This window comes from Nuphar pumila, chromosome 7 (genome assembly GCF_984573655.1).
Source record: "Nuphar pumila chromosome 7, dmNupPumi1.hap1.1, whole genome shotgun sequence".
Classification (NCBI taxonomy): domain Eukaryota; kingdom Viridiplantae; phylum Streptophyta; class Magnoliopsida; order Nymphaeales; family Nymphaeaceae; genus Nuphar; species Nuphar pumila.
Window position 1 is genome coordinate 16,556,257 of NC_143255.1, and position 12,100 is coordinate 16,568,356.

Consider the following 12,100-nt stretch of genomic DNA (forward strand, 5'->3'; position numbering starts at 1 on the left):
GTCGGAGTCCAGCCCTGGAAAAGCCAATATCATTTATTTAGTTACTGTTTTCTTTGGTAAATGTTGTCTTTGTGTGGCTTTTGCTTTTTTATTGCCTAAATTTGCCACCGACTCACAGTTTGGTCAAGGTGTCTCGAGGTAACGAAAGATAGCAAATTTATTGCTTTTCTTTCAGTGAAATTGCATGATATACGCTTCTATTTTTTCAATCTTAGTTAATAATGATGCCGTATTTTTGCTGGATGATAAACGACCTTTGGCCCAATCTACTGTTTGTCGCTTATGTTTGATATTTGACAGTCAGACAGAGTGTGAACAAGAGCTATTGTTGTCATTTTCTCGATTGATCATTAAATGCCAATTTTCCTTTTCTCTTTTTGAAATGAGGGATGATCAGGCGCAATCTGATTGAATACTTCTAGTGTGCTGCTTAGAGATGTCAATGGATTGAATTTTAATCCAACTCTGTTTAGTAGGATTTGGTAAGCTAAATTGATATTCAATTATAATTGAATGCGGATATGGTTTTGATTTTTTTTCCTACCTAATTTGACAAATATCCAGATTTGATGGATATATGAATCTGATTATGTGTAAAAAAACTGGATATGGTATGAGCTTTTCACCATCCCAATTTGAATCCGAATTCGAGTACTTTTAGTCAACATTCAATTAGTCTAATTTGGTATTGGCCACATCCGACCTGAATCTGAACCATTTACATCCGTAGTGTTGTTGCATCTGATCACCCACCTTCTTTGGTAAGAGACAATCAGTTGTGGGGCCCAACAGCAGATGGTGTGTGATCAGGTTCCGGAGCACACCAAAAGTGTGTGGTCACATTGCACCTGATCCGTCCTCCTTATGAAATCTAAGCAGGCTTTTCTTGAATCTCCCATTCATTCGGTTATTCTTTCAGTGAATAGCATTGCCAGCATTTATAGGTCACAAGGACAGCAAGGTCCACGTGCATAGGCATATTTCTGTTTGCAGTATTGTAGGATGCCGTGGCGTGATGCATTGGTTACGATGTTACAGGTCCAGCCGTTTGATCCTGAGTCTACCCAGCTGGTTCACTTTTTCGTAATTTTTTTCTTAGGAACTTTGAATCTTTTTTTGTGTTGGTCTGTTTGATCAATAAGTAAAGAATGATAGATTATTGGATCTTTGAACTTGTTTCTCTTGTAATTTATTATTTATTAGGGTTTGGGATTGGATTGGGGTCACCTCGGGTCAGTGAAAATCCTATGGGCTGGATTGGGGGCTCCTCAATTTGATGCGAGTTGTAACGGGTTGAATCAGAACAATGTTGATTCTGTGTAAAAAGTCCATGTATCTTCATGGGAATTGAAAAGTTTTTTGAACTTAAGGGATTTGAAAAGTCAAACTCCTTTCCCAAAAAAGTAACTTTATGAATCCATCAAATTTACCTTTTTGACTTAAAAAATCAATCATATATTAAAAAATATTATTTTTAAGGCTTTTTTTTTAGTTATTTTAATATGATTGAATTCATCTACTGTTAACAGCAATTAATTTATTGTTAGATTAATCCACATATATATATATATATATATATATATATATATATATATATATATATATATATATATATATATATATGAGAGTAACAGTGGATGCGGACGTTGGACAAGTATGCACCGTTGATCTGCGCACGCTGATTTTGCCCAAAACAAGCATTACAACTGAAGGGCCTCTAGTGGTAGAAATGACAGCACCTAAAGGCCACTTTTGTGCAAAATTTTTTTGCACTGCTGATTACGCATGCCATTAGTGGCACAACTGCGTCTAATAACATCAGATGAAATGAGCGTCCAATATTACACCCTTCCTATATGTGTATGTGAAAAATATATGATGGTTTTGTACTATGATACCTTATGGTGGTGCACACTCTTGTTTGTGTTTGTATGAATTTAGCGATAGATCTAATGATGGTTTATTTACTACATTAACATGTTTTATTGTGCCTAATACTTTATAGATCTTATTTTTTATAGTGAAAATAGATGACTCACAATTCACGAAAATAAGGATAGTTTAGAAATGACATCAAACATCATATTTCAATCAAGTTTAACATATAGAAATAACAAATAGAACATGTTAAACATGATCCAAAGGTTAGATTTTGCATTTGGAGCTTAAATCTATATAACTCAAGCATGTACCATTATATATTTATATATTGCTACAATCCATTCTATTTACAATCAACTTAGCAAATAACATTTTTTTGTCGAAAAAACATGATCCAAGGGTTGATTTCTACTAAATTTGGCATGTTGAACATGTCTATGAGGTTAGATTGAATAAAAAAAAACTCACATTGATTTCTACTAAATTTGGCATGTTGAACATGTCTATGAGGTTTGATTGAGTCAAAACAACTCACGTGACATTCCCACTTGACTGTAGGTATAATTGTTTGTAGAATATATATATATATATATATATATATATATATATATATATATATATATATATATATATATATATATATATATATGATTCTCAAATTTAGTTCTTTTTTAATTGGCCCAAACTTTTTTAATGCTTTTAGTTAATGTTTTGAATTTTTAGCAAAACCTTTAATTTTCAACATGGTAGCTAAGACTCAGCCCAGTCAATGATAAACTCAGCGAGTGTTAGCTGATTCAGCCAAGTTTGGTCCTAACCGAGTTATGTAACTTTTTTTTACTTTTTTAGGTTCCAATCTGAGTCAACTCGGGCGAGTCACGAGTTGACTGGCCGAGTTTTCCAATTATGATGAGCATGAGGCCCTGCTCAAGCTTGGCTCATTTATTTAATTGGACAAGTTCCAACTGGTCATAGACGGCCCGGTATGGCTTGGCTTATTGTGCAGTCCAAATTCTACTCTCTATATATGGTAAGGTTATAACAGGATTGGGGTGGGTAGGTGGGTGGGGGAGGTGGGGGAGGTGGTGGTGGTGGTGGTATCATCAGGACTTCTTTCATTCAACTTCATAAGAAGTTTAAGGAAGACCGAAAGGAAAAAGGGGGCGAACTTTGTAAACTGGTTCAAGCTTTATGACCATTGCCTGATGTGACAATCACCAAAGATAACATGTTATGTAACGAATTGGCTACAGTTTATAGTACCATTGTATAGTGAATCTCATAGGTAGAAGCATTATTTGATTAATTGACCACGTGGATGTGTTTAGCATGGTTCATTTATTAAAAAATGCACTTTGAATTGAGTGGTTTTGATATAAACATATAACTTTGTTAATAAAAAAATCTTGACAACATAGCAAATTTGGGAGTTCCGATCGGGTACTGGCACAAAATTTGTGCATTAAGCACCTGATTGCCCTCCATCATGCTTTGCCCTGTTCCCAAAATGGAGGGTGATCAGGTGCTTAAGGCACAAATATTTGTCCAATCATATTGCACCTAACCTTTTCATCAAATTTGGGCAGCCTAAATCTTATGGGAAATCCAATTGTTTTACATTTCTCATGTTTTTCCGCAAAGTATCGGTAAAATAAATAATTTAAATTTCAAAAAATATAGTCTTTGTGATGAAATGAAAAATGCATATATTTCATGAAAAATAATCATTAAAAATGTAAACATCATGATATTTTATAGTTGAATGGAAATGTTGGCGACTATTTTGGAAATCTCACAAGAAATTGTTTAAAATGTTAAACCAATTTCTGTTTTTTCATGTTTTTTTTTTTTCAAAAAAAGATAATATGTATCACTGGTTGTGGACTAATGTATTTTGTAGCCCTCAAAAGATTTGTTTTTACCATGATGTTTTTACTAAACAAGCCATATAGATAATATCCATTTTACCAATGAGTTACACCTGAGGGTATCCAATATTTTCCCGTGAGATTATTTATGCCCTTCATGCTCTTTTTGTGTGTGACTCCATTTATGCTCTCTCTCTCTCTCATAGACTTCTTATTAGGGAACATTATGTAGGGTAATGTTTGCTACCTTGTGGGTATGGAACCCCTAGTAAAAAAAATGCATTATTTTTTTTTCCAAGGTTTTTTTACATTAAACCATCTGGATGTGAAATACGTATTAAGTTTAATAAAAACTGGCGTTTGGATCATGTTTTTTTTTTTTTATGTACGTCAGATTTTACCAGGATTGAAAAATCAACACCACGCAATCTACCAAAATTTCAAACCTCAAAAGAACTTTTTTTTACAGATTTGGTCAAAACAGCCTCTCTCTCTCTCAAACCTGAAAAGAAACAATTTTTTTTACATTAAAACACTATATCCAAGGGCCTATTACCACTATTGGAACCATGTTAAACGCAGATTTGGTCAAAACAGTCTCTCTCTCTCTCTCTCTCTCTCTCTCTCTCTATATATATATATATATATAGGGTTCCTTACCCATACACGACGGTAGCTAATACCATCCTCACTATGTAAATTAGGGGCATCAACGGGCCTGGTTTACCTAGAACCGATACAAACCAAACCCTACAGGGTCCAGGTATGGTGATAAATAAGAAGACCTGATTAAGACCCAAGTTCAGATCCGAAGGTCCGATTAATACATGGACCTGGTTATAGTTTGTGAAATTTTATACTAGACACAGGCCCAACCCGAGCTCCAATTAAAACCCATAATTTTTCAATGTAAAAATGATAAAAAAAATATGGTTTACCAGGTATGGTCCGGGTTTGGTTCATGTAGTTCTTATTAGGTCCAGATATGGTTTTTCTTATAATGGACCTGATTAGACCCAGGTTTGGACCCGATACCATACCTGAAAATCTTATCCAAATCTGGTTTCATTTGGATCCGAATTAAACCGGTCCCGTTGACACCCCTAATGTAAATAGACTTTGTCTATTAAAAAGTGCTAGTACCAACAAAGCCATTCGCGGTTTCAATCACCATGGATCCGCACTGTTTGAAGGTGGTTTTTTTTTAATCCCATGATAATCACCTTTTGGAGATTTTACCACATACAAGAAGTTAAGATTACATGGTTACAAAGTCATAATCAATCAATCAATCCTTGCCACTACTTTGATGAGCAAACTGACGAATCAATCTTTAAAAGCTCATCAAGCATTGAACCAGGTTGGGAAGAAGGTGTCGACGAGGGAGGAGGAGGAGGGGTTGGCAATGAAGGCTGGTCTACGAGAGTGGGAGCGGGTGCAGTCAGAGACATAGTCAAAACAACTGGGGGTGAGGGTGACAAGGGCGCTACACCAACTGAAGGGGTAGGTGGGGGAGTATGGGAGATACCATAGGTTTAAGAAAGGGAAACTTCTCCTTGTAAAAAACAACCATACGCTCAATTTCATATCTAAACACAAATATCCTTTATGCTGAGCACTATATCCTAAGAAAAAATATTGAGCGCCACGAAAATTCATCTTATGAGCTTTAGCAAAACGAATCACCACCATGAGCAGCCATGTGCCCTCAGGACCTTTATAAAACTTGAAAATCCTACATTGAAGGGCCCATGGCTAGATTTGTCACCATGCTTAGCAAGAAATAGAATTAGAAGAACCTCTGGTATGCTGATTTTGAGACAGATTTTGTCCACCAGCATTAAACGACCAGTTATCATAACCACCACCTCGATTTCTAGAGAACCGACCCTTATTGATTTGCTTCTTCTAGTAAAAACAACCGCCAGATTTATTTCTGCGGCCCCTACCGAATTGCCTTTGGGTATATTGGACAGTAGGAGTCACAACTTCATGTTGTTCATTCACACTAAGTTCAGCTTCATGAGTCAATAAAAGTTTGAACAGTTCATCAAGAGTAACAAGATCTGAATGGGTATCAGTAGATGTCCTAATAGAACCATATTCTGCAACAGCAAGACCAACCAAGAACTGCATGATTAAGTCCTCATTTGAGGCTGGTTTGGAAGCAAGTACAAGTTGAGATTCAAGCACTTTTGCTTTTAGAAAATAGGACTATCGTTGCCTTTCTTAAGATAATGAAACTGACCTCTCTAACTGTTGAACATGAGCTCTAGATCAAGTAGCATAGTACTTCTTAAGAACCATCCATACCTCATAAGTAGTCAGGCCAATCACCTAACTATGAACCGTCTCACTGAGAGAGGAGACCAGCCAACTTAACAGAAGTTGATCTTGCTGATGTCATTGAATATAGGCATGGTTTAAAGCAGGTTTTTTTCAGGTTCAGCCGGTTTAAACCTCTTTTTTTGGCAAGGATTAGATTCGCCGATAAAACCAATGAGATCATAGCTCTTTAACAAGGGGATGAATTAAGATTCCCAGAACAGAAAATTATCATCCGATGATTTTGTAGTAAAAAAATATTGGAGATTTGTAGAAGCTGGTGAGGCACCTGATCCATTGGTAGTGTTATCATTCTTTGGAGGATCCATCTCCTTCATATCGTCTACAGCTCTGATATCATAAATGACTTGCATGAGAAGAAGAGAAACAGACACAAACTCTTAACGTGGTTCAGTTCCTTTCGAGAACCTACATCCACGGTGGGAAACCTCACACACTCAATGGAGAGGTGGCCTTGTTTTCATTGATTTTACAGGAGGTTTACAATCACCAGAAGATTCTTTCTTAGGACTCTTATCAATTGTAAAAGTCCTATCACAATTATGAATAGATTTAGAAAGGGAAACTAGATTTCTATCTTCATTAGCTTCATTACATGTCTTGTTTCCTTCAATGGACACCTTCACATGATTCTTGAGGTCTCACGTATCCTCCACACTTTCTTTAACAAGGTAGATGTGTTAAACTAGGAATGGAGCAACAGGAGCACTGTGAAGAGATGACTCATTGGAACAGAGAAAATATTTTATATGTTTTCTTCTTTTTTCTTTTCCTCATTAAGTGACCAACAGAATTCTTAGGGTACTCGTGCATAAATGTAAGGAAAAACATAGAATGTAAAAAAGAAATCTATGCAAGACAAAAACTTGCCCTTGCAACGAGACTCTCTCTCTCATGGCCCTTTGTGAACAAGTTCACCACAAACTTATATCCAGCACAAAATTATACACTTGATGCATTTTCAAGTTAATGGTAGTTTTGATGCATCGGTTGTCTATATCATGAGCATTTTGATAAAAAATTTAAATAAAAATGCACTAAACAATGTTGCATATTTCCATAATATTGTAATAAAATAACTAATTTCTTATAATGATGATAATACGTCAAAACCATAAGATCATTTTTTTAATTTTTTGAGGTTACAAATTTATGGATCGTGAATCTTTATATAAAAGGCAATGCAAGTTAACTCTCTCTCTCTCTCTCTCTCTCTATATATATATATATATATATATATATATATATATATATATATATATATATATATATATATATAAACACTAGAATATGACAACTAATGTGTGAACCATGATTTTTATGGATTTTTTGTTCTCTTCTCTTGAATCTAACCATAAGGATGTGATCTACATGTATGGTTTTATAAGAACCCATTATTGAATCATTCTATTTTGATGCATAAAGCAGATGTTTTAAGGCTTTAAAATCAGTGGCTCATAATCTTCATAAATATTCAAGTATTCAAAAATCATATTTTTTCATCAAAAATACACCATCCAATGGTTGATTCCTAGCAACTCACCGTGCCAAGCACATGCACATGGTTGAATTTGCAAAAAAGTATTGAAAATGCCCATATTTCTAGTTCTCATGTTCTAGTGACTCTCTCTCTCTCTCTCTCTCTATATATATATATATATATATATATATATATATATATATATATATATATATATATTATGTGCATCAAAACCGTAAGATCAATTTTAAATTTTTTTAGGTAACAAATTTGTGGACTTATGAATCTTTATAAAAGCCATGTATCTCTCTCTCTCATATATATATATATATATATATATAATATTTGCTACTAATGAAGATAAGGAACTAATGAGCTAGAAATCATAAGGTGAAGTTGTATCGACTCAATCTAAACACATAAATGTGTTCAACGTGGTTTGTTTGCAAGTATCAAGCCTTGGGTTGTGCTTTTCTAATGTAAAAATGTGATCTTTTGAGTGACAGAAATTTTGGCACATTTTGAGCCGTTGATTTTTGGACCCTTTAAAAACCTAATTACTTGTCATCATCACATGATTCAAATGCAATACTTTTTCCTATCATGTTTCTTTGTTGTGAACTGGTGTGTGTTCAATACGCAGCCAAAAAGCTCCAGGATGTGGGCACATTTATTAGCAGTTTACTGGGTGTCGTTTGTTACGTTTTACATACTATGGAAAGCATACAAACATGTCTCTGAGCTAAGAGCGGCACGATTAGAAGCGGATGAAACTAAGCCCGAACGATTTGCAGTACTGGTTAGAGATATGCCTTCTCTTCCTCCAGAACAAACACGTAAAGAGCAGGTCGATTCATATTTCAGGAGGCTCCATCCCGATTCTTTCTTTAGATCTATGGTGGTCACTGACAACAAAGAGGTACTACTTTTCTTCGCTCCTTCCTACATGGAATATGTATAAACTAGGATCTTGCTAAGAATCATAGTTGCCGTTGTTTTTGCCTTTTCGGATCAATCTGAACCTCTAGATGTGTTTATTATAGTTTACTCGGTAGAAAACAAAAACATGTATTAGATGAGGTATATTCAGGTTCAAATTTGTTGAAGAGATTTAAAATCAACAGCTCATGTCTCACAGTGACAGAATATTCAATCAAAACATGTATTTTTAGTAAATAAGCAATGACAAGTATTTATTACAGGCCAACAAAATATGGCAAGAGCTGGAAAGTTGCAAGAAGAAACTTGCTCATTCAGAAGCCGTGTTTGCAGAAAACCCGAAAACTAGGCCGCAGCACAGGACTGGATTTCTGGGACTCATTGGTGAGAAAGTTGACACGATCAAGTACTGCAACCAGAAAATCAAAGAATTAGCTCCAAAGTTAGAGGCCGAACAGAAGACCACCGTCAAGGACAAGCAGCTCGCTTCTGCTCTTGTGTTCTTTAACAGCTGGCGAGCCGCTGTATCTGCCTCCCAGACCATCCATGCACAGATGGTCGAAAAATGGACGGTGACGGCAGCTCCTCAGCCTCGTGAGTTGCTGTGGAAAAATCTATCCATCCCATATTTCATGAGGCAAATCAGGCAGTATGTGATCTATGGCATTGTATTCCTCGTCATCTTCTTCTACACGATACCGATGGGATTTGTCTCTGCATTCACCACTCTTTCGAATTTGAGGAAGTACTTGCCTTTCTTGAAGCCAATTGTCGACCAACCGACGATTAAGATGGTGCTGGAGGCTTTCCTGCCTCAAATTGCCTTGTTGGTGTTGTTGGCTATCCTGCCAACGATTTTCATGATTTTGTCAAAGGCTGAAGGGATCCCTTCACGGAGCCATGCGGCCAGATCAGCGTCTACCAAGTATTTCTACTTCACAGTGCTTAATGTCTTCATTGGGGTGACACTGGGCTCTACCCTGCTTACCTCATTTAAGGACTTCACCACACACACTGACAAAATTGTTCCCACACTTGGGAAATCTCTTCCTAAAAGCGCCACCTTCTTTATTACATTTGTTGCCTTAAAGTAAGATTTTCATTTTCTGAACTCGCAGATTTTTCCATTTCATTTTCGATTTCCTGCTCCTGCATAAAAAAATTAATGGTGGCTTGTTCATTTTTTATTTCAGGTTCTTTGTTGTCCATGGGCTTGAGCTCTCTCGCTTGGTCCCATTGGTCCTTTACCATCTTAAGAGGAGGTACCTCTGCAAAACCAAGGCCGAGTTGAAGGAAGCTTGGGCTCCTGGGGATCTTAATTATGTAGCTAGAGTTCCCAATGACATGCTGATAGCAACAGTTGTGATATGCTACTCGGTAATTGCACCAATGATACTCCCCTTCGGTGTTGTGTACTTTGCAATTGGATGGCTTTTGTTCAGAAATCAGGTAAGGCTTGAAATCTTTGCTGAGTTTTTGCTTTCCTTTTTCTCTTACTTTCATCATAGTGATTATTAGTATATTTTTCACTGCATCTAGAAATAAATACAAACAGTAACTTCTAAAAGTTGTGTTTGGCCACTGAAATTTGTGATTTTGACCAAGGTCGGACCTTGCCACGCTCACCAACGTCCCTAGCCTTCTCCTAAAAGAAGCTCAGAGGAAACCCGACTTTGATTTTGTTGACTGAAAAAAACATGCTACTATAGTACGGAAAAACATATTCTATCATGAAATATAATAAATAAAGTGCTCTACCAAGTCCTAACATTGAGCAGACCAAATCATAATTGAATATATTCTGTTCTAAAGGTTTTTGAGAAAAACAGAAAAGAATCATGATATTTTGAAAAAGTTCCAAATTGAAAATATCATGATATGTTTGTGATATTCTTCATTCATTTTTTTTTACTGTACTTTATTTTAAAGAAACTCTGAGAATTTCTTACGGAAAACCATTTATTTTTATATTTTCAGGGAAAGCCTCACCAAGTGACTACGAAACAAACATTAAATAAAAATAACAATAAAATCTTCTAGTTCTTAGGATTGCCTCTAAAAAGCACTTCGGGTCTGAAGGCTGAATCATCAATCTTCCAAAAGGGCTTAAAAAAACGCAACTATTAAAACTAAAGCATGGTCCAGAAAATAACTAATGTCCAAAACTACAATAAGCCTTATAGCACGTTCAAGTTTGAAATATAATCATTGATACCACAAACTTCACAGAAAATCAAGACAGCTATGAACAGATTTAGTTACTTCTATTCACAGAGCAGAGTTGATTCATAAAACTTTCTATGTATGCAGGCTTTGAAAGTGTATGTACCCTCCTATGAGAGCTATGGACGCATGTGGCCGCACATTCACAGTCGAATTCTGGCCTCTCTTTTGCTTTTCCAATTAACCATGATTGGTTTCTTAGGAGTAAAGCACTTCAATTATGCACCGTTTGCTATACCCCTTCCGATTCTGAGTGTAATCTTTGGCTACGTTTGCTATAAACGCTTCTATCGATCGTTTGCTTTCATTCCACTGGAAGTTGCCTGCCAGAATTTGGAGGAAGAACCAAATCTGGAAGCAGTTTTTGAGGCCTATGTCCCACCATGCTTGAGCATGGACAAGTTTGAAGATGTGGAACAAGGTGGAGATGCTCGCTGACAGCTAGCCCTCAAGAGTAGGCCCAAGCATATATTCATCCGTGTAGTTGTAGTACCATCTTGTGTAAATGTGTAGGAGCATTTTTCATGTTTTGCCTTTTTTAAACTTTCTATGCTTCTTTCGAGAAGAACCCAAGCTGTATTTCTGTTTGTGGATATTCTATTTTGGTTGCCACATCTATAACTTTGTCAGTTTTATCTTTCTTTCGGTGGTCGGCATATGACCAAAATTGTTATAAAGAAAGTTGTCTCAATTGTGGCTTCTTATTATTGTCATTTAGAGAAACTCCAATGGCTCATTTTTGCTTTATCTCTCTCTATATATTAACCCATATCTTCCGTGAACAGGAACTGGATCAGAAAACATTAATTCATCTGCCAAGATGTTATTGGGAAATTCACAGTAATTACAACGATTAGGATTTATCTTAGTTGTTAGTTAGTGAAATATTTGGTCTTATTTCTAAGCAATGAATAATGTCATAATCTTTTCAGGATTTCGTGGTAATGGTGATACAATTTTCATTTGTACTACTTTATCCAATTTTTGTTCAGGAAGCTTTGTTTAGCTCTGAGCTGCCCAACAAGATGATGAAAGCAACAGCTTCTCTTTTGCTGCAAATGTTTTATTCTTCTCTTGAAGAAAATTATGATAATCCTTCTCTACATGGTGACCATGGTTCTTCGGTTTCTTTCATGTGGTAAAGGATTACACAAAGCCATCCAAATATTGGAAATCTCGTCACTGTTCTCTGATTTACAGTGGCAGCATCGTACGCGAGCTTTTGTGGTTTAATCATCTGTTGCCATCTAAGGTGGCCTTGTGATGTTTTTCATACACTGGCCATTGTAGCAGAAATGAATGGATTAATGGGAAAAAGATTGTCACAAGAGATTGACATTAGACATCCAAATATGAAATCTCA

At 36.0% G+C, this 12,100-nt stretch overlaps 1 protein-coding gene across 1 annotated transcript; it reads left to right on the forward strand.

Moving 5' to 3' along the window:
* Positions 1-1,002: 1,002 nt before the first annotated feature.
* Positions 1,003-11,335, forward strand: LOC149831296 (hyperosmolality-gated Ca2+ permeable channel 3.1-like). Its single transcript, XM_090012988.1, has 5 exons — positions 1,003-1,083; positions 8,219-8,494; positions 8,778-9,604; positions 9,708-9,963; positions 10,825-11,335. The coding sequence occupies exons 1-5, from the start codon at positions 1,003-1,005 to the stop codon at positions 11,173-11,175; spliced, it is 1,791 nt and encodes a 596-aa protein (XP_089869114.1). The 3' UTR covers positions 11,176-11,335.
* The last annotated feature ends 765 nt before the right edge of the window (positions 11,336-12,100 follow it).

Coding starts and splice junctions, on each gene's coding strand:
- LOC149831296 (XM_090012988.1), top strand. CDS start 1,003: ATGCCGTGGCGTGATGCATTGGTTACGATGTTACAGGTCCAGCCGTTT. Junction 1,084..8,218: donor CCCAGCTGGTTCACTTTTTC/GTAATTTTTTTC, acceptor TTCAATACGCAG/CCAAAAAGCTCCAGGATGTG. Junction 9,964..10,824: donor GGCTTTTGTTCAGAAATCAG/GTAAGGCTTGAA, acceptor CTATGTATGCAG/GCTTTGAAAGTGTATGTACC.